We start from the raw sequence: 23,788 nt of genomic DNA on the forward strand, positions 1-23,788 counted from the left end.
CCACCAACAACGTGGAGGCAAGGAAGGGGGAGGCAGCCAACACCAGCAAGCAGGGCTTTCTGGAAAGCTGCTTGTTTCAGAAAGTTGCTTGCTTTTACCAGTATGTCTAAGTTCTTGTTCTCCTGACCCAGGCATCAGTGGAAATTTGAACATTTATTTTGAGTAAATTGTTCTAAAAAAAAAAAAAAAAAAACAGTTTCGAGAAACTTCAAAAAGTTTGTGTGACCGGCCTCAAGTCATTTCATTCTGGGCGCTAAAAGAGAGTGTGGCCTTTCTCCTCCCCATTACAATGCCTGGCTCTCTGCGGCAGTGCCGTCAAATGACCAAAGGGAAAATTGTCTAATTATGTAAGGCTTTACCATCTAACACAGACCTACAACAAAACTGGAAAATATTCATTTTTGAAAATGACCACACAAACAAATTCCTCAAAAAGTTGTGCTTTTATTCACTGTGGTTCATTAAGCCAATAGATGAATGAAGCAATTCTTGGTGGCTAAATGACAGTGTAAGCAATACAGACCTCTTCAAACTAGCATTAAATGTGATGGTGAAAGGATTATACATGATAAAATAAAAAATACTTCATTAGCCTTGACATGATATAGAAAAATATGACACTTCTAAGAGCAAGGAAAGCAGAATACTGAGGAGTAAGAAATGACACATGAACTTTGCTTTCCTATCTTCCACCAGATTACACTCATCAAATGATTTTATTTTTTCATGGACTAAAGTAAAATGAAAGAGGGATTAAAACACAAGTCACTTGCCATTATACAATTCTGAAATGAGCTTGCATAATTCAGTAGAGCATTTTGCAGTGTTTTAGTCAAAGACTAATTTCTTCTGTTCTCCAAAGAAAAGAGCTAAACAACGGCTTCAAGATCCTTAAAAAATGCATTTAAAGATCAGACTTATAGGTAGCTTCCCTAAATACATCTATTGACCTGCTGACTGGAGAGGTAAAAATTACAGGAAGTATAAGGACAAGTGAAAAGCAAAATACAGTTACAGACAATGGTAAGACTATGTAAGATTCCTGGCATGTTTGGATTTCTTGATTCTTGTCCTGGCAAGTAGCATTTCACTGAAGCAGATGTTTGGATTCATCCTCTGATCAAAAGAAAAATTTGGAAGCCATGGTCTTTATAAATTATAAAATATTATGTAATAATAGCAAATATTTATAGAATTTAAATAATTCTAACAACCCTACTGAAAGACAATACCATTAGCTTCATTTTACAAGTGAGAAAATGAAGTAAATAATTTGACTTTAAGTGCTACAGGTATTTTGTACCTAACCTGAGAAAATAATGAAAGTATCCCAAGTCCAAGTTCAGTTTTCTTTCCATGATACTAAATTGCCAATATTGGCCAGTAATGGTGCAAGCCCACTTATCATTCCAAGCCCCTAAAAGAATTGAATGATTGTGGTTTGTGATGATATACTTCTGATCTCTGTCACAAAAGAAGAAGATGGGACTAATTTCTAGCATCTCCTGTAGAGCGGATCACACTAGGGGTTCAACTGAATGAAATGATACTTGGTAAGAGAATGAATGATGTGTATGCTCAGTAGCTAGTTGTGTCTGACTCTTTGCGACCCCATGGACTATAGCCTGCCAGGCTCCTCTGTCCATGGAATTTTCCAGGAATGAATTCAGAAGCCCTGAATGAGTAATACTCCTTATCGTATGACCTTGCTGGTCCTTTCCTTGAAGAGGTGATAGTCAGTGATCTTTCAGTTGATTGGATGGGGGTAATTGAATCACTAAGTCTTGTTTGACTCTTGCAAGCTCATGGACTGTAGCCTGCCAAGCTCCTCTGTTCATGGAATTCTCCAGGAAAGAATACTGGAGTGGGTTGCCATTTCCTCCTCCAGGGGATCTTCCAGACCCAGGGATCGAACTCATATCTCTTGTGTCTCCTGAATTGGCAGGCAAATTCTTTACCACTGACAGAGAAGCCACTTTGAGTTGATTATTCCCTTTATAATCTCTCTACAAGTTCAGTTCCAGAAAAGAAAGTCAACAAAATTAGAAATGAAAATGGGGAAGTCACCACAGACAACACAGAAATACAAAGGATCATGAGAGACTACTATCAGCAACTATATGCCAATAAAATGGACAAATTGGAAGAAATGGACAAATTCTTAGAAAAGTATAACTTTTCAAAACTGAACCAGGAAGAAATAGAAAATCTTAACAGACTCATCACAAACACAGAAATTAAAACAGTAATCAGCAATCTTCCAACAAACAAAAGCCCAGGACCAGATGGATTCACAGCTGAATTCTACTAAAAATTTAAAGAGTTAACACCTATCCTATTCAAACTCTTCCAGAAAATTGCAGAGGAAGGTAAACCTACAAACTCATTCTATGAGGCTACCATCACCCTAATACCAAAACCTGACAAAGATGCCCCAAAAAAAAGAAAGAAAGAAAGAAAGAAAACTATAGGCCAATATCACTGATGAACATAGATGCAAAATCCTTAACAAAATTCTAGCAAACAGAATTCAACAACATATTTAAAAGACCATACATCATGACCAAGTGGGCTTTATCCCAGGGATGCAAGGATCATTCAATATTTGCAAATCAATCAATGCAATATACCACATTAACAAATTGAAAGATAAAAACCATATGAGTATCTCAATAGATGCAGAGAAAGCCTTTGACAAAATTCAATACCCATTTATGATAAAAAATCATCCAGAAAGCAGGAATAGAAGGAACATACCTCAACATAATAAAAGCTATATAAGACAACCCATAGCAAACATTACCCTCAATGGTGAAAAATTGAAAGCAGTTCCCCCAAAATCAGGAACAAGACAAGAGTGCCCACTCTCACCACTACTATTCAACATAGTTTGGGAAGTTTTGGCCACAGCAATCAGAGCAAAAAAAAAGAAATAAAAGGAATCCAGACTGGAAAAGAAGAAGTAAAACTCTACTGTTTGCAGATGACATGATCCTCTATATAGAAAACCCTAAAGACTTCACCAGAAAATTACTAGAGCTAATCAATGAATATAGTAAAGTTTCAGGATATAAAATTAACACAGAGAAATTCTTTGCATTCCTATACACTAACAATGAGAAAATAGAAAGAGAAATTAAGGAAACAACTCCATTCACCATTGCAATGAAAAGAACAAAATACTTAGGAATAAAGCTACCTAAAAAGCAAAAGACCTATACATAGAAAACTATAAAATATTGATGAAAGAAATCAAAGATGACACAGATAGATGGAGAAATATACCATGTTTATGGATAGGAAGAATCAATATAGTGAAAACGACTATACTGTCCGAAGCTATCTATAGATTCAATGCAATCCCTATCAAGCTACCAACGGTATTTTCACAGAGCTAGAACAAATAATTTCACAATTTGTATGGAAATACAAAAAACCTCAAATAGCCAAAACAGTCTTGAGAAATAAGAGTGGGCCTGGAGGAATCAACCTGCCTGACTTCAGGCTATACTACAAAGCTACAGTCATCAGGACAGCATGGTACGGGCACAAAGACAGAAATATAGATCAATGAAACAAAATAGAAAGCCCAGAGATAAATCCATGCCCCTATGGACACCTTATCTTTGACAAAGGAGGCAAGAATATACAATGGAGAAAAGACAATCTCTTTAACAAGTAGTGCTGGGAAAACTGGTCAACCACTTGAAAAAGAATGAAACTAGAACACTTTCTCACACCATACACAAAAATAAACTCAAAATGGATTAAAGATATAAATGTAAGACCAGAAACTATAAAAATTCTAGAGTGAAAACATAGGCAAAACACTCTCTGACGTAAATCACAGCAGGATCCTCTATGACCCATCTCCCAGCATAATGGAAATAAAAGCAAAAATAAACAAATGGGACCTAATTAAACTTAAAAGCTTTTGCACAACGAAGGAAACTATAAGCAAGGTGAAAAGACAGCCTTCAGAATGGGAGAAAATAATAGCAAATGAAGAAACTGACAAACAACTAATCTCAAAAATATACAAGCAACTCCTGAAGCTCAATTCCAGAAAAATAAATGACCTAATCAAAAAATGGGCCAAAGAACTAAACAGATATTTCTCCAAAGAAGACATACAGATGGCAGACAAAAACATGAAAAGATGCTCAACATCACTCATTATCAGAGAAATGCAAATCAAAACCACAATGAGGTACCATCTCATGCCAGTCAGAATGGCTGCTATTAAAAAGTCTACAAACAATAAACTCTGGGGAGGGTACATAGAAAAGGGAACCCTCTTACACTGTTGGTGGGAATGCAAACTAGTACAGCCACTATGGAGAGCAGTGTGGAGATTCCTTAAAAAACTGGAAATAGAACTGCCATATGACCCAGCAATCCCGCTGTTGGGGATACACACTGAGGAAACCAGAATTGAGAGACATGTATACCCCAATGTTCATCACAGCACTGTTTACAATAGCCAGGACATGGAAGCAACCTAGATGTCCATCAGCAGATGAATGGATAAGAAAGCTGTGATACATATACATGATGGAATATTACTCAGCTAATAAAAAGAATGCATTTAAATCTGTTCTAATGAGGTGGATGAAACTGGAGCCTATTATACAGAGTAAAGTAAGTCAAAAAGAAAAACACCAATACAGTACACTAATGCATATATATGGAATTTAAAAAGATGGTAATGACGACCCTATATGCAAGACAGCGAAAGAGACACAGATAAAAAGAACAGACTTTTGGACTCTGTGGGAGGAGGCGAGGATGGGATGATTTTAGAGACTAGCATTGGAACATGTATATTATCATATGTGAAATAGATCGCCAGTTCAGGTTTAATGCATGAGACAGAGTGCTCAGGGCTGGTGCACTGGGATGACCCTGAGGGATGGGACTGGGGAGGGAAGTAGGAGGGAGGTTCAGGATGGGGAACACATGTACACCCATGGCTGATTCATGTGAATGTATGGCAAAAACCTCAACAATATTGTTAAGTAATTAGCCTCCAATTAAAATAAATAAATTTTTAAAAATTCCAGAAAAGATTCAGGAAATTCAGGAAAGGGTGGTAGTTGGTAAGAATAACTCCATTCGTATATTAATAATTTGTCCCAAGTCTTTCCTCCTATTCATAATTTTTGGTTGTTGCTGCCATTTTCAGATTTAGAAACTAGTTTTTACTGAAAGTAATATATCAAAAACAATTAGGTTTCCTAGCCCAACTTATGTAGGAGTGTGTAAAATACAAAAATAATCTGTGAATTATGCATTATTGAAGCATTTTTTTATTTTAAAAAAATCTTTTGGCCATGCCACGCAGCTTATAGTTCCCAGACCAGAGATCAAACCCAGGCCTATGGCAGTGAAAGTACTGTGTCTTAACTACTGGACCACTAGGGAATTCCCTAGGCATTTTAGAAGGAATAAAATTGTCAAATCTTGTAGTGTGTGGTTAAATTTTATCTTCTGACTACCTTGCAATCTCAATGATCAGCACTTAAACAAGAAAAGAATTTGCTCATCAATTGAGATCTTTGCTTCCCTCATGGTTCAGCTGGTAAAGAATCCACCTGCAATGCAAGAGACCTGGGTTCGATCCCTGGTTTGGGAAGATCCCCTGGATCTACCCACTCCAGTATTCTAGCTTGGAGAATTCCAGGGACTGTATAGTCCAAGGGGTTGCAAAGAGTTGGACACGACTGAGCAACTTTCACTTTCACTTTTCTGTTTGTTATATTACTTTATATTAAATTCATTATTACCTTTCAGAATTTCATACAATTTTAGCACAGGTTTCGGAAGTCCTAGTTTCATGATGACAAAATAGCCACTTTTCTCATTAGTGTATTAGTATATACACAACTCTGAGCTATTTATGTTCATAATAGGGGCTTTTTTTAATTTCTGAAATTAAGTCATTTAAAAATGTAAAATGAAATAAATTAAGTTTTAGCTTTGTTGAACTCAGTGTCATATCTTTCTTGAATAACATAAAAATGTGAAAGTTTAAGAACAAAGAAAGAAAAAAAAAGGTCTTACATGTTATTGCTCAGTCTCTTTTCCACAATTAACTTCACTTTTTAACATACAGGTCATGGCTTCACAGCAAGGATTGGTACATTCCTTTAAAACACACACACACAATGCAAAAGTGGGTTCAAGCATTTTTTCCCTATAGATTAGGTGCACAGAATTCTGGTATAAGATGACAATGAAATTTCACTTTTAAACTAAATTACTCTGCTATACAAATTCGAGTTGAAATGACCAAGGAAATTTAATGATAGAAAAAAAATGCTGAGTAATGAAAACTATCTCTTAAAAGGACAAACATAGAATAATCCAAGAATTATCCCAAATAAATTCACCTAGATGATATTATATGTAAGTTAATTTGAAATTCAAGGGAGAATATTTCTATTCTCTTCAAACAGCTTGACAATAGAGAAAAAAAATTATTTTTAATCCTCAATTCTTTTTATCAAGCCTGCATAATCCTGATAATGAGATCTGGTAATGAATATATACACCATACCATTCTTATTTGTGTGTACAAATGCAAAAAGTTGAGTAAAATATCAGCCAAACACTAGCCTATTTATATAATAATTCTCCATTACAAACTCTGCAGAGTCTTTTGTCACCAAAAATGCAAGGGTGTCTCAACAGTACAGAATAAAGTAACATTATCCATTATATTAAAAGACTGAGGGAAGAAAACAACTAATACTAATGTGATAGATGGCAAAAATTAATACAAATTAGGCAACCATTATTTAATTATTAGTAAACTATGAACAGTGTTTTGATCATCATGATAAAGAAAATCTATCTGGTGAATAGTAAAAACACATCCAACAAAGTATAAAACAAGAATTATTTTTATGCTATATTATTATGTAAATTCTGACAAATGCTATGAGACAAAAAATATATGAATATAATCAGATATATAATAATTATTATCTATAAACAATAATAATAATGTTTTCACTGTTTATATATGATATAATTCTTGAGCTAGAAAATAAAGAGGATCAACTCTAAAAACATTGAGTTAGTTACTAAGATAGCTGTTTAAGATAATAATAAAATAATATCAAGAACAGTAATAAATGAGAACCTAAATAAAAAGAAAACATTATATGTATTAACAGTAAAAAGAAAAAAGTTTAAAATATTTCAAAATAAACTTTCAAAAAGTTCAAGAACTGCATGAAGAATTTTTTATTTAACTTCTCTGAAAAACTCCAAAGGCAACTTATCTTTTAAGACAATACTTAATATTGTGAAAATGCCAGTGGCCTTTAGAGTGAATTGTGAATTTTACAAATATCAACCAGAATCTCAACTGTATTTGCAGGCAAACTGACAAAAAATAAAACTAAAACCAAGATATTTATGGAAGAATGAACACTGAATAATTACTATGCAAACACTGCAAAAAAAATGTCAGTGAAGAAATTTTCCATTACTGATATTAAAGTGTGTTACATAGTTAGAATCATTAAAATAGCATGGTTGTTTGATAATATCTAGACAGAAAGAATGATTATCTTTATTAAAAATAATAAAATAGCATGTAAGATCCTAGAAAATGGATTTTTCATTAAAGAATTCTATATAAAGTATATATACTACTTTTTAGATAAAAAACAGCTATTTAAAAATTCAGTTGTTCTTAAGTTTGGACTCTTTAGCTCTCTAATTTTATCCAGCTACAGAAGAAGAAAATCAACAAGATATGGAAAGAATATGGGAACTGGATAATATAGTTAAAGAAAATAAGATATTAAACACCATATAATAGTAGTTTCTCCTCTCCTGTTCTCTTCCCACTCTCCCTGTGTGTGTGTGTGTGTGTGTGTGTGTATGCTGAACACAGAGCATTTTACCTGTTGAAATTAGAAATACCAAAGATTGTGAACAATTTCAGTTATCCTCCACTCTAGAAACCATATGGGAATATAAGTAAGAATGAGATAAACATAAATCTAAATTATTATTAAGCATCAGATCACTTATAAAATTTCATCTCATTATAATTAACAGAATATTTACATTATTCTTTGCGAGTAAGTTGCACCATGTAAACTTTTAATATAATTTAATAACTTAAAATTTCTTTTTGTTTTGTTTTTCTTTTTTGATGTACAGGGTTAGTTGCTTCTCAGATCATGGATGGAACCCATGTCTTCTGCACCGGCAGGCAAATTCTTTACCACTCAGCCACCAGGGGAGCCCTCAATGACTTAAAATTTCTGAATAAATAAACAGGATAGAATGATTATATATCTTCCCCTTTGTCACAAAGCCTCTTAAAGTAATGGGTAAATCTTGGGTTGCAACAGGTTTCACCAACTACTAGCTTTGTATCCTTGGATCTAGTTACTTAGCTTTTCTGAGTTTCACTTCTTTTCTAAATTGGGAAAATAACAAACCTGTTTTGCAGGTTTGTTGTGAGTAATAAAGGAGACTTGATTATGAAAGCATTCGGCAGATTGACATGTAAAAAGTCTCTTCAAATCGTAATTCATTTTTTTAGTCTTAAATAGAACGCTTTCTTTCAGAAACCTAGTCTGATACTGCTAATGAACATTCTATCAGAGATACGCTTTAGGGTATACTGATTTCTCCAAGGGGTTAGATTTTTATGAAGATTAGCCAGAAGTATAGTAATTATCTTAGATGTTCTATGTTAATCCATCTTCTACAGACTTGTGTGATTTTTCTTTTTCCTCTTTACGTTTTAATTTCTCTTTCTCACACACTGCTTGATGCTGCTGCTGCTAAGTCGCGTCAGTCGTGTCCGACTCTGTGCGATCCCACAGACGGCAGCCCAACAGGCTCCCCTGTCCCTGGGATTCTCCAGGCAAGAACACTGGAGTGGGTTGCCATTTCCTTCTCCAGTGCATGAAAGTGAAAAGTTAAAGTGAAGTCGCGCAGTCGTGTCTGACTCTTAGCGACCCTATGGACCGCAGCCTTCCAGGCTCCTCCGTCCATGGGATTCTCCAGGCAAGAGTACTGGAGTGGGTTGCCATTGCCTTCTCCCACTGCTTGATGAAAGAAGGCCAATTCTCTCTCAATGGAGAGAATTTACTTCTGGATTTTCAATTGTTGCATCTGTGTGTACATACTTTGTCTTTCAGTTGTGTCTTACTCTTGGCGGCCCCATGGACTGTATCCCTCCAGGCTCCTCTCTGTTCATGGGATTTTCCAGGCAAGAATACTGGAGTGGGGTGCCATTTCCTCCTTCAGGGGCTCTTCCAGACCCAGGGATATAACCCACATCTCCTGCATTGGCAGGCAGATTCTTTACCACTGAGCCACATGGGAAACCCCTTTTTAATTGTTATTGCTCAACAAAACAATCAGCTGGGAGTTTATGTTATTTAGAAATTTGACTAATACATTTAAGAAAGTTCATAAGTGACATGTATAGTTAAGGATTTACTTTTTAAAAGAATGTACACTTGCTTTATAATGTGTTAGTTTCTACTGTACAGCAAAGTAGAGTATAGCAGAAACTATATGCTTATGTATATCCCCTCTTTATTGGATTTCCTTCCCTTTTAGGACACCACAGAGCACTACAGAGTTCCCTGTGCTAGACAATAGGTTCTCATTAGTTATCTATTTTCTGGAGAAGGATATAGCAACCCACTCCAGTATTCTTGCCTGGAGAATCCTGTGGATGGAGGAGCCTGGTGGGCTGCTGTCCATAGGGTCGCACAAAGTCAGACATGACTGAAGCAACTTAGCATGCATTGGAGAAGGAAATGGCAACCCCCTCCAGTATTCTTGCCTGGAGAATCCCAGGGACGGGGGAGCCTGGTGGACTGCCATCTATGGGGTCACACAGAGTCGAACATGACTGAAGCGATTTAGCAGTAGCAGCAGCGGCAGCAGTAGTTATCTATTTTATACATAATATCAATAGTGTTTATATATCAGTTCCAATCTCCCAGTTCATCCCACACCCCTGGCCCCTAGAATCCATACATCCATTCTCTATGTCTGTATCTCTATTTCCGCTTTGCAAATAAGTTCATCTGTATCACTTTTCTGGATTCCACATGTAAGTGATACCATATGACATTTGTTTTTCTCTTTCTGACTTACTTCACTCTGTATGACAGTCTCTAGGTTCATCCACATATCTGCAAATTGCACAATTTTGTTCCTTTTTTGTGGCTGAGTAATATTCCATTGTATATATATGTACCACATTTTCTTTATTCCTCCACCAATGGACATTTAGGTTGCTTCCACATCCTGGCTATTGTAAATAGGGCTACAATGAACATTATGATGCTTGTATCTTTTTGAATTATGGTTTTCTTCAGATACATGCTCAGGAGTGGGATTGCTGGGGCATATGGTAGCTCTGGGGGCTTCTCAAGTGGTGCTAGTGGTAAGAACCTGCCTGCCAATGCAGGAGACTAAAAGACAAGGGTTCAATCCCTGGGCTGGGAAAATACCCTGAAGAATGTCATGGCAACCCACTCCGGTACTTTTGCTTGGAGAATTTCATGGGCAGAGGAGCCTGGTGGACTATGGTCTATAGGGTCACAAAGGATCAGACACCACTGAAGCAACTTAGCATACACACATGGTAGTGATATGTTTAGATTTTTAAGGAACCGCCATACTGTTCTCGATAGTGACTGTACCAAGTTACATTCTCACCATCAGTGTAGGAGGGTTCCCTCTTTTTCCACATCCTCTCCAGCATTTATTGTTTGTAGATTTTTTAATGATGACCATTCTGAGCAGTTTGAAGTGATACCTCATTATAGTTTTGACTTGCATTTCTCTAATATTTAGTGATGTTGAGCATCTTTTCATGTATTTTTTGGCCATCTGTATATCTTCTTTGGAGAAATGTCTATTAAGGTCTACCTATTTTAAGATTTTTTTTTTCTGTTTTTACACTGAGCTGCATGAACTGTTTGTATCACAAGGGATATTAGTCCCTTGTTACTTGTTTCTTTTGCAAATTTTTTTTCCATTCTGAGAGTTGTCTTTTCACCTTAATGATTTACCTCTTTTCATTGATATTCTTATACAATCATATAATAAGCATATCCTGGCTTTTGAAATGCTTTTCAAAAGATGGCTAAAGTCAGTACTGAAAACAAATACAAGCCTACTTTTTACTAAGATGCCAAGTTTGTCTTTAGCAAGAATTTCCAAAAGATCATTTTAAAAGGAAAAAAAAAAAGATAACATTATGAACACCACAGGGAGCTCAGCCCAGTGCTCTGTAATGACCTTGATGTGTGGGATGTGGTTGGGACTGGAGGGAGGTGCAAGAGGGAAATGATATATGTATACATATAGCTGATTCACGCTGTGCAGCAGAAACTGACACAATATTGTAAAGCAATTATACTCTAATTAAAACTAAAAAGAAAGTCACAATAACTCTCTAGTAAAATTTTTAGACCGCAGATATTTGCATACCTCAGAAGAGCCACAATCACAGTCTTCACCTACTTCCAAAAGTTGGTTCCCACACACTGGTTTTGTCCTATTTTTAGGAACCAATGCTTGCAGTAGGCATCTTGGCTTTTGAGATAACATGTATTTTTTAAAATGTGAGCGACTACGTGTACTGAAATCCTTTGGGAATTTTGAACTGTAACCAGAAGAAAAATGAGAAAGACCATGTTATATAGAGTGATAAGTTAACATAAGAATCTGACTTGTCTTACTAGCTCAACAAAAACTCCAAATTTAGTATAAATGAACCATGTTATATGTGGAGTGTGATAGAGCATGAATACTACTCTCATTGGAAAATTCTTTTTCTAGATACCCAGTTGTAGGAGTTGGAAGAATTTCAATTCCTGTGCAGATTCAGTTCTGCCCTAGATGGCAGCAGTGATGAGCTTCACCATTTGTTATCATTCACTCATCTCACTATTGAAGGCTGAGACATAAGTGATAATAACAAGGAATAGTGAAAGGAAGTGACTGTAGACTTAGAGGTTCAATGGAGATATTTAACTTCCTATTTATGAGCACTTCAACAGTAAGATATGTTTATTGATTTTTCTATCACAAGTCCTTACAAAGCGCTTAGAATTAAAAGGCAACATTAATAACATAAAAATGAATTAATTGATGACAGGGATTTATAAGGATGTTCTCATCTTAATTATATAAATATTTTTAGAAAAGACTGTTTTAAGCTAAAATTATTTTAAGTTAGATTAACATGATCACTATACTTATAAACTCTACCTTGGCATATTTGGAAATCTTAAATAATGAGTTCTGCTAGCTGGTAAATCCTGTACATCAAGAAGCTAGAGCATGAATTAGTCGGAAACACAGCCATTACATTAAAAAATGTTCATCCAATTATACAGCCTGCATCTGAATTCTTCAAGATTTAAGAATTTTGTTTTCCTCTAGAGTGACAAGGTCTCACCTTAGATATTTATTCATCACACAACTCCCAGAGGGACACTTGGTGTTATATGGAACATCAGGCATACCGAGGACATGACCTAATTCATGTGACATCACTGCTACAAGAGAGACACTGTTCTTTCTCTTAGCCTGGTGAAAAAAAAAAAAAAGAAATATCTATTATTTGTGATTTTATTCAATTATTTGTTCATTATCACTGATGTTTGGTATTACAAAGAATCATAGTTTGACATGGAAATTGTTAAATCATTGAGCTTCTTCCCCTGTCATTGGTAATTGTAAATTGTAGACATTTGAGACAATTGACAGGACATTGTAAACATTAAAAATGTTTACACTTCAAACATCAAAAATGACATAGTAAACATTTGAAATGATTTGCCATTGGAAATCTAACCGCTGAGCCAGTGCTCAATCAATATGGATTATTGATAAACCATGGTTTAATCATGATAATTCCATTATTCATTGTTGTTTTTTAGTTGCTAAATGGAGTCTGACTCTTTTGTGACTCCATGAACTGTAGCCCTCCAAGCTCCTCTGTCTACTCATTTCCCAGACAAGAATACTGGAGTGGGTTACCATTTCCTTCTCCAAGGGATCATCCCAACCCAGGGATAGGTCTCACACTGGCAAGGAGATTCTTTACCAACAAGCCACCAGCGAAGCTCATTCTTCACAGGAAGTACTAAAAGATATCACACTATGTCCTCAATTCCAAACAATGTTGCTATGATGCCTATGACACTGGCGGTGTTTGGCCGTGTGACACTGACATGAACTTTGTCCACCTTCCCTGGCCATAGATACTAGTGATGATTCATTTGAAGTTACCTCAAATCCCAGAGGGCACCTGGATTTTGTTTTTGTTCTGATCTTCCTCTTATAACTCCCTAACACCAACTAAACAGTGAAACCTCTGGGAGGGTCAATGTAAAGAGATATTCTGTTTCATAATCCAAGGAATCCTCAGTATAGTGATCTACTAATACAGGTTCATTTCTACTTTTATTTACTGACTCAGAAAATATACATTGTGCTAACTCTAAATAAGACATTGTGCTTGTCTTCATGGAGGTTGTAGAGCCTCAGGGATCTATATGTTTACAAACCTCAATAACAGCGACGGATGATGGGGAGCACAAGGAATTCGAGGCTGCCAGTCCTGAAATTCGAGTTTTGAAGTCAACTCCACTGCGTGAAAGTTACAGGTACATTGTCACAATATGAGTCTTTTGAACCATCAGCTTCTGTCAACTCTGTGTGAGACTTTCCTAGTTCCCCTACCCTTTTCATATTCATGAGGTCCCAGAAAAGCCACTGCTATTCTATAGCAATTAGAATGACCACATATGGTTATCCCACAACCAAGAGTTGATTTTAGTGATCTGACATGGGTCTTCAACAATCCCACAGGTGAGTTGCTAATAATAGAACTTTACGCTCTCTGATCACTGAACAGGGAGGCAGAATTGAATAGGAATCTCTGCTAAGAAACCTTTGGGATAACTATCTTCTCTGTCAAAATAGACCTGGCCTTGGCCAGTGTGTGCTTACCTGAGTAGCTGAGCGTGGTCATGGGTCTTCATTTTCCCCAGGTTAGAACGATGCCATTTCAGAAAGTTGTTAAAGGTGTCACCTGTGTTGGGTACCACCTTTATCTTGTCACTGTTAGACCATATTTCCATACCTACCAAGGACACTTGAACATCTATGGTATTGTAAATCTGAGGGAAGAACATTTTTCATTATGAAAATGTTTGATATTTCTTTTTTAAAAAATTATTGAAGTATAGCTGATTTACAATGTTATGGTAATATCTGCTGTATAGCAAAGTGACTGAGTTTTGTTTGTTTGTTCTCAGTTATACATATATATGTGTGTCAGGCAAGCGTATGCTCCTCAGTTCTGTCTCATCGCAACAAAGATTTGGAGTGACAGACATTAAAGCCCTCGGCGCGTCATAGCTCTTGGGTCTTGGACAGACCGTGTTATAGCTCTCAGGTCTCGAACAGACCACGTTATAGCTCTTAGACAAATCAGTGTTACAGCTCCGTGTTACAGCTCTATTTTATTTAGAAAATAGCAGGAAAATCCATCCTCAAGGCGTGAAGACATGTCGACCCAAAGACGGAAGAGAAGAGCAGCGCGCGGAAGAGAGAGAAAGAGAGACACCCCTGGCCCTTTGGCTCCTCCTTTTATATGTTCCCACCCTCCCTGCCCCGGGCCTGCCCTATTTAAACTGGGCTAGCCAGGAGTGTTGTTCTACCTGAGGTCCTCACTCTGGTCCTGGGACCTTCCTTTGTTCTATTTTCATGGGCTTTTCCCTTCCTTATCTTTTAGCCACTGCCATTCTAGGCTCCTGTTTTCTATTCTGACTACCTAACATATATATGTTCTTTTTCATCCTTTTCCATTATGGTTTATCCTAGAATATTGTATGTAGTTCCCTGCGCTATACAGTAGGAAAGATTTATTTAGTTTTTTAAAGATATTTCACTGATTGCAAGTGATGGATAAATGTATCTCATTTTGAAAACAGAAAACCTAGAAGTTGCCTTTGCTACAGTATACAGTGATTTTACCTTGATGTTAATCCTTGTCTACCAAATTTCCCCAAACTGCTGACCTTAATCCACTGTAATTCTACCAATTCTTATTTGCTTAAAATATAGAAAAGCCCTAAACTCCTACATGGAAACATATGTTTATAGAACAAATATCTTACCACGTTGAGTAGGTTTATCACATCAAACACAAAGCTTCTTATCACAGTTATATTCTCATTATACATCTTATACTGTAAAATACAAAATGCAAAGAGTAATTAAAATCACAAATTAAAGTGAGAAAGCTGATGGGGATTTTATAGTTTAAGAAAACACACACATTTCAATGCAAATAAATATCTGTTCATTCCGTATCTACCTTAATAAGAGTTATCTAAGAATCTGTTTCAACAAATTCTATTTCAAATGTAAGAAGTTTTTGGCAAAAGAAAACTTAAGCATTCATATAAAATATCAATTCAAATTAAGCTGAATAAATCATATTAATTTTAATGTTTTCAAGCCAATTTGATATTTTTAAAATTTGATTATGAAGCATAAATTCTCATATATTTTAATATATGAATGTAATTAATAAATTATAGATGATTTTATATCTATTTTATATCTATTTTATATTTACATGTTCTATATTTACATGAACTTTAAAAAGATATTAATAACCAACTCTTTTATGTTTCTAGTTATTGTGGTTATTTCACTGTTGCTCTCTGCCATTAAGTTTATTTCCCATATCTGAGCATCTTGGCAGCAGATGAATTTTAAAAGAGCAGGAATGAATGAAAACTATTTCTGACATGGCAGGTAGAACAGATAAGACAGTCACATGGACAGGCTTCGTATTTTTCATGAGACTAGTTTATTGCTTGCATCTGCTTGATAAGAAAACTGAAAAGTTGACTTAACTACCCAAGACGTGCTCATTTCATACTCACAAAGGCATTATCCAGCACCAAAAGCAGATCAATGTATTTCTCAGCCTGAAGAAATTCTTCTTTCTTTATGAAGAATGAAAGAACATTGTTAATAATGTCTTCAACCTAAGAGATTAAAAAGCTTACAAAAAGATTTATTTATTTATTTTCCTTCAGAGGAAAAGTAAATTGAGGAATAAGTAAATAAGGGTTGGACTTTACTCACACAAGCCATTTCTGGGTATACCAGTATTTCATACATCATTACTGGGTCAGTCGAAATGAATGATGGTGGGAAACTGCACTCACCTCTGAAATTTTGAGTGACCTTGAGGTTCGAATAAGGTCCTGTTTCCTGCCAACATTTCTTACACCACAGGTGTGATTAGCTGGGTTGAGCTCCTCCTGGTTGTATGTGAGTACAGCATGTTCTTCTCGGTCTGTGCTTTTCAGAGGCTTTATCATATATCTTTGATCATGATGTGTAAAATAGCCCCTGTGAGACACAGAGGCTCATATTTCAAGATTCTCTGCCAGAGTCACACCCACTGACCAGAGTGAAGGTATTCCTCTCCCTCAATACCAAGCTCACACGTAGTTTTCATTCATATGTCTTACAGCTAATTTTGCTAATCTAAGTTATAATCAGTGTTTGTCAATACAAAAATAGATCCTATTTTAATTACCCAGGGCATCCTGAACAAGAAGTACTACGATGAAGCTATCCCCCCAAATTTGAAATTTATACCATGAGCTCAGTAAATATTTGTCCATAGTTTATTTTCACATTTAGCAAATATTTCTTGGCAGATCCCAGGAGTACAAGGAAGAATGTAGTAAAGGAGTAGATATGTTTCAAAGAATACCTTGCAAAGCAGTAGATATCTTGTAGATACCAAGAACCCCAAAGAGAAAGATTGATGAGCAGATCAGCCAGAGGAACAAGTTGGAACTAGTAGCAACTTAAAGATTTTCTCTTCTTAGAAGGAAAATTAGTTCAGAAATATATAGTGGAACTGTATGATGAAATATTAGAAAGCCAACACAGCTGTTAAAAACAATTATATCTACAAAAGCATTGTATGATATGGGAAAAAGCTTTTGATGTCATGTGGTATGTCCCATGTTGGACAAAGAATCATGTGTTTTGTTTTACATTTCAATCATATAAATGATATTTTTGTTTATCTGTATAAAAGACTGAACCATGACCAAACACTAATAATAGTGACTCAGAGGTAAAAATTTTTAGTGGTTATTTTCTTATTTGTGCTTTTGCACCCTTTACAAATTTTCCCTAACGGGCAAGAATCACTTTGTAAACAGAAATACCACACAGATACACAAACACACTCATACCCACAAACTTCTAAAAATTATGTTTGATGTGACAACTGCAGGGTAGCATCTTTAAGAAGATAAAACAGATGGTTTCAGGGAATGAAGGGTGGATGGATAATAAATATGAAAGTGAATCCAGATGTCATCATGCTCCCAAAATTAGTACTTGTTTAAAAATTATTAACTCTAACTTTTACTAGAACTTCAGATAATGAGATAATTGCAAGGATGCTACATTATTCTTCACTTTAACCACGTAGATTGAGCATTTTATCAATGGAGACAGTTTTAACAAAATAGTAAGAAGACATGGTGTCCAGGAAGACTCAATATTATGTAACAAAATAGTGCTTGATGTTTAATATTTTTACAAGTTGTAACTCACCTCAGTCCATCACAAGTACTAATGCTGGCAACAGAGTCCTTTTCATTTAGGATGTGTCCTTTATAGTAGCAGTGTTCCTAAGGTTGGAAAAAAAATTTTTTTAACTACAAAAATAAATGTATCACAGTTGTGTTGAAAATTCTTATCTTGAATATGTAAGAATGTTCTTCAAATAGTGGCTGTAACCAGACTAGCTCCCAGAAGCAAAAACATGGAGAATCTCAGCAGTTTTGTGGACCTCTCCATCTATGACCTTGGAAACTCTCCGTATTTGGTGGTTGAGCAGTCTTTGTGACACTAATTCACACTAAAGAAAAGTTCAGGAAATTTGAACCTAAATGGACTGAGTAGGCACTGCACTTGAGAAGTAACCAGTTGCTTTATGTGGTCTACAGCACTCCCCAAGAACTCTCAGGTTCGAGTGCCAACTTTGGAGAATTTAGTACCTCTGTGCAAGCTCCACTATGCATTACATATCAATAAAACGAGGTATTCATTTTTCTAAATTCTAGAGTCCTCAAGAGACCATACCACCATGTGTGAGACCCTCTGATTTATGGGTCCAACTCATTTTTTAAAAAACTGGTGTGTAAGTGGTAGCCCTTTACTAGCCTCAAAAGCCCAGAGAATTTGTCTACAGCTAGAGATTCAGACTGGCTTCCTGGGTAACTCAGTGGTAAAGAATCTGCCTGCCAAGCAGGAAACACAGATTGGATCCCTGGGTTGGGAAGATCCCCTGGAGAAGGAAATGGTATCCCACTCCAGTATTCTTGCTTGGGAAATCCCGTGGACAGAGGAGCTTGGTGGGCTAGAGTCCATGGGGTCACAAAGAGTTGGACACGACTGAGTGACTGAGCCACCACACGGAGATTCAGACATTTTGGCACTTCATATAAGCAAAGTAGGGGATCACTTGTGTAGAACAGTCCAAGAAAGCTAATGAATAAACTCTTGTTCAAAACAAATTGACTTTCCTCAGGGTCTGACATTCCATTTGTGTCTTTCTTGCCTTTACAAGAAACCTTGTCATTATAACATTTTCATTATAACAAGGTCATTAACATTTTCTTGTAGACAAGTTGGAAAAGGTACCATATTAAGATGTCACTGGCCCTTCACACTAAGTAAAGTCACTCAGTCATGTCCAACTCTTTGCAACCCCATGGACTGTAGCCTGCCAGGCTCCTCTGTCCATGGGATTTTCCAGGCAAGAGTACTGGAGTGGGTTACCGTTTCCTTCTTCAGGGGATCTTCCCGACCCAGGGATCGAACTTGGCTCTCCAGCATTGCAGACAGGTGTTTTACCATCTGAGCCACCAGAGAAGCCACACTTAAGTATGAATTAATTTGTCAGATACTTTCCCCAAAGGTCAATGTTAGCAAAACTCCAGATGCCCTTGAAATAAGAGAGTAAGAAGGGAACAAAGGGTCATTCTGTGGCCAAAGTCTTGTTTGTTTTTTTACAGAGACATAGATGTTTGGGACCGGAGAAGGAAATGGCAACCCACTCCAGTACTCTTGCCTGGAAAATCCCATGGATGGAGGAGCCTGGTAGGCTGCAGTCCATGGGGTCGCTAAGAGTTGGACCAGACTGAAGTGACTTAGCAGCAGCAGCAGCAGATATTTGGGACACCATAGAGGGTGGCTCTGAGAAAAGCCCTACCTTGATAGTACTCATGACTGAGCCTTTTTTTAAAATTAAATTTATTTATTTTTAATTGAAAGATAATTTCTTTACAGTATTATATTGGTTTCTGCCAAACATCAACATGAATCAACCATAGGTATACATATGACTGAGCCTTTTTATGTTCTTTGTGTTCTTTACTTGACCTTGATCCTCTATGTCTGACACCTACACCTTGGCATCATTTCTATGATGGTGTTTTAACTGGATAAAAATTTTATTAGCTAAATAATATACCATTGTAAATCTCAGGATAAATGCATTTATCACTACAAAATAGTAAATAATGGCATAACATTTTGAGTACCTAGGAGAGAATATTTCTAACCTGGTGATAAAATGGTTTAAGGGAAAATAGATTTTTAGTTGCTTCTTAAAGTGCAACACTTGAGGGACTTCCCTGGTGGTCTGGTGGTGAAGAGTCTGCCTTGCAATGCAGAGGTTGTGGGTTCACTCCTTGGTCAGGGAACTAAGATCCCACATGCCGAGGAGCAACTAAGCCCATGCACCACAACTAGAGAGTCCATGCACCACAATGAAATATTGACCATGATGCAATGAAGATCCCGTGAGCCTCAATTAAGATCCAACACACTCAAATACATGAATATTTTAAAAAGCTTAATGCAACACTTGAGAGCCTCCTACTACTCCTATCTTTTTAAAAAGATATAATTCTTTTTTTCACCTGTTGTCTCCTTGGTCATAGATGAGCCCCTTGCTTTCAAGTCCTTTGATTTTTTTTTTTTTAAGTTGACCTTGGACTTATGAATCTCATTGATGTAAGCAGCTGATCCAAGTTAAGAGTCCCAGAAAGCATTCAGACCTACCATGTTCTGAGGTCTTGTGGTGATTTCTTCTCCACCAGGTGAGTAATATGTTTCAGTGTAGTCTGGTCCCAGGAGATGCCTGTAGAGAGCAGAAAGGTGAACAATACTCTCATGGTGATAATTAAGGCTAATATCCCTGATGCGACCTTCAGCACTACAGGAATGATAATGTTTACATTGAGAAAGAGCTGACTTTCTGCTGCACTGATCTTTTTCCAATATCATGAGTCTGCTCGTGAAGCAAATCAAACATTCAGTTATACCTCTTAGGAGGACAGAAATGTCTTCCAATACTTTACTAACACAGAAATCAGAGAGTGATTTTTCTAACTTCAAATGTATTATTGGGATTCTTTGCACCAAGAACACAGCCTCTAAGCAATCTCGGAAGGGTGTTGGGTCACAAGTACACATAAAGGACCACTGCATTCAGGGAGAAGTTTACTGACTATTATAGAACTTGGTGTAACCCTATTCCCTGAGTATCTCAAGGCTGTGTGCCCTGAATTAGCCTTAGATATAAAAGCAGAGACATTGCTATGCTGACAAAGGTCCATCTAGTCAAAGCTATGGTTTTTCCAGTAGTCATGTATGGATGTAAGAGCTGGACCATAAAGAAAACTGAGTGCCAAAGAATTGATGATTTTGTACTGTGGTGTTGGACTTCTCTGCTAGAGAGTCCCTTGGATTGCAAGGAGATTAAACCAGTCAATCCTAAAGGAAATCAGTTCTGAATATTCATTGGAAGGACTGATGCTGAAGCTGAAACTCCAATACTTTGGCCACCTGATGCAAAGAACTGACTCATTTGAAAAGACCCTGATGCTGGAAAAGATTGAAGGCGGGAGGAGAAGGGGATGACAGATGAGATGGTTGGATGGCTTCACCAACTCGATGGACATGAGTTTGAGCAAGCTCTGGGAGTTGGTGACGGACAGGGAAGCCTGGTGTGCTGCAGTCCATGGGGTAGCAAAGAGTTGGACATGACTGAGCGACTGAACAAAACTGAGCTGAAGTGATGTATCAAATGGATAACTAATGAGAACCCACTGTATAGCACAGGGAACTCTACTCAATGCTCTGTGGCGACCAAAATGGGAAGGAAATTCAAGAAAGGGGATATACATATACGTATAGCTGATTAACTTTTCTGTACAGTAGAAACTAACATAATATTTTAAAGAAAATATACTCCAATTAAATAAAAGTACTGGAAAGTCACATCAAAGGTTTGAGTTTATCTGGCTAGAATATATTTGCAGCAAATTCCAAAATTACCAAGGAAGAAAGTAGTTTGTGCAGCTGCTTTGTTTTATACTTTGCATATAATTTCCTAGAGAAACATCAAGCTTCTTTGATAATATTAGCACAAACTATTAGCATCCAATGATCAATATGCTTCATGTCTTCTTTGTGAAATTACACTATATAGAGTTTCAAGATTTATTTTCCTACAATTTTTTTAGAATAATCCAGCAATTAGACTTGCAGAAAATACAACTTACTCAGCTTTTTGTAGGGAAAGAATGACTTCTTCTCCATTTAACATGATCTGATATTGAAGTTCAGGTTCATATCTTTCCTAAAAATATTTAATAACAATGATAATTTACATTTCTGAATCTATCTAAAATAATTATAATGATATAGGTAGCTGTACTGAATAATAATTAAAAATGCATGTAAGATAAAAGCAGTTCTCATGCTTCTAAAAGTTCTCATGCTCCTAAAATATGTAAAAGAAAACACAAATTTTACACCAAGATAGATTTCCAAAAAGTACAATAACATGGTAATAATACAGATCAAATTCACTCTAGTATGTAAGATAGGGACTTATCATTTGCTCTAACGTATGGTATACAGTTCTGTACCCTAATGGATCCTAATAGGGTAATAATAAGGTATATATTTTTACTACTTTAAAGCTAAACCAAATACACTAAAAAAGCTCAAACAAAAAACATACTAAAAATTAAAGTAAAAATTATAAAATGAGGAAAATATTTGCAAAAAGGTAATAGTTCAAGAGTATCTTCAACAGAGTTAAAAAAAAACAACTTGCAAATTAATGAGATAAATTTATCTCCCAGAAATGGCTGCCATTCCTGTCTGTCTTTATTTTGTTCTCCCCACAAACTTGGAGAAATGTCCAAGCTGCTTTATTCTTTCTGATCCAGGGAGTCAGTTAACTTCCTTCCTGCTGCCTCAGTGCAAAAAACCATTTGAAGAAAACCTATGCCCTCTCCAGGGCAAAGGGGAGCTTTTGTATAAATGGATTTCAAAATTAAACTATTAGATGTTGACTGTGACATCACTTCTACTAGTAAAAAGATCATTTACTGTCTCATTAGATGACACCATAGTCAGTCCATTGCTTACCTCTTTGACATGCTTCTCTGTTTGGTTATTCTGTATCTCTCTTTTGCGTAAAATGTGTAGTTTCTTAGGATGAACTACTTCATACAGGTCTGATTCAAGTGTTTGTCTTATGGCTATTGCTAGAGAAAGAGACAGAATATTGGTATAAAATATGTAAATATTTTTGTTGACTGGTTTATTGAAATCGCATGGAAGACAATTCCCATTGAGAAGAGAAATGCTGAGAAGAATAATTTCCTTCTTCTGCTTAAGCTTTGATAACAAAAAAATTTTTCTTTAGCTTTCTCCCCCTCTCCTGGAAAGACATGACAATGATGAAATAATTCCTTGGAATTGTCAGTATATTAGTGCTTACCTTGAGTCTGAATGATGAGCCCAAGGATGGCGAGCAGGACTAAAGACATGCTGGCTACTGCAGGTAGCTGAGAAGTCCTGCCCAGCACAAAGCTGTGATCTCCCCAGTTGTCCAGTTTTATCTCCCCTACTTCACTGTCCAGCTTTATCTTCCCCCTCCTTCTCTTTACAAATTGAAAAAAAAAAGTTTTAAAAACCTCAAACCTTCTTTGGAAGTTTGGGGAATGTTTCCTAATGGCTTTGAAAAGTTGCCAAGATATTGCACTGTCAAGATCATGAGAATGTTCCTCATTTCTGAGAGGTATTTATGTCTGTGGTTACATCTTGTTAAGGACTCACATTTGGGCAACTGCTTGGCCCTGGTGCTCCAATAGCATGGGAAAGTACCTACTAAGACTGAGATATCTGTATATATAAGACAATCTATCAGTCTCAGTCTGTACATGTTTTGAAAAAGTGTGTGTTGATTTTCTGGACCAGCGAAAGATTTAAATGCTTATAGAGAAAACTTAAATTGAGGGAAAAATAGTTGGTCACCCAATGGCCCAACATTATGTTTATATTTCTTTGATTTCAGATGACTTTTTTTTGGATAAAATACTAGAAACAGTATCATTTAGTAAAAAAGGTAAAACAATTTGAGATTCTTGGTATCCACTGACCTGGTATTTCTCAGAGTTAACTCTAAATTATATTCCTATTAGTAGAGTTTGCCCAATTTAAAAATCTATGCCCTTTAACTACTGAGGTTTTCTTTTTTACTGATACATTTGGAAGTTTGTAAGCATCAGATTGTAAGTTTTATAGTAATCTCTCCATGTCTATGCTTCTCTTTGTTTTTCTACATTCTTTTGAGTCA

At 36.3% G+C, this 23,788-nt stretch overlaps 1 protein-coding gene across 1 annotated transcript; it reads right to left on the reverse strand.

Moving 5' to 3' along the window:
- Positions 1 to 424: 424 nt before the first annotated feature.
- On the reverse strand, positions 425 to 23,049 carry ADAMDEC1 (ADAM like decysin 1). The gene is made up of 14 exons (XM_004004181.5): positions 22,931 to 23,049; positions 22,576 to 22,694; positions 21,699 to 21,775; positions 20,194 to 20,272; positions 17,677 to 17,753; positions 16,260 to 16,446; positions 15,972 to 16,034; positions 15,195 to 15,266; positions 14,023 to 14,192; positions 13,578 to 13,659; positions 12,464 to 12,594; positions 11,491 to 11,665; positions 6,064 to 6,147; positions 425 to 1,116 (listed from the first exon to the last, which is right to left on the reverse strand). Exons 1-13 carry the CDS (start codon positions 22,977 to 22,979, stop codon positions 6,067 to 6,069), a joined length of 1,362 nt encoding a protein of 453 aa, XP_004004230.2. The 5' UTR covers positions 22,980 to 23,049; the 3' UTR covers positions 425 to 1,116; positions 6,064 to 6,066.
- Positions 23,050 to 23,788: the final 739 nt, after the last annotated feature.

Source organism: Ovis aries, chromosome 2 (genome assembly GCF_016772045.2).
Source record: "Ovis aries strain OAR_USU_Benz2616 breed Rambouillet chromosome 2, ARS-UI_Ramb_v3.0, whole genome shotgun sequence".
Lineage (NCBI taxonomy): Eukaryota > Metazoa > Chordata > Mammalia > Artiodactyla > Bovidae > Ovis > Ovis aries.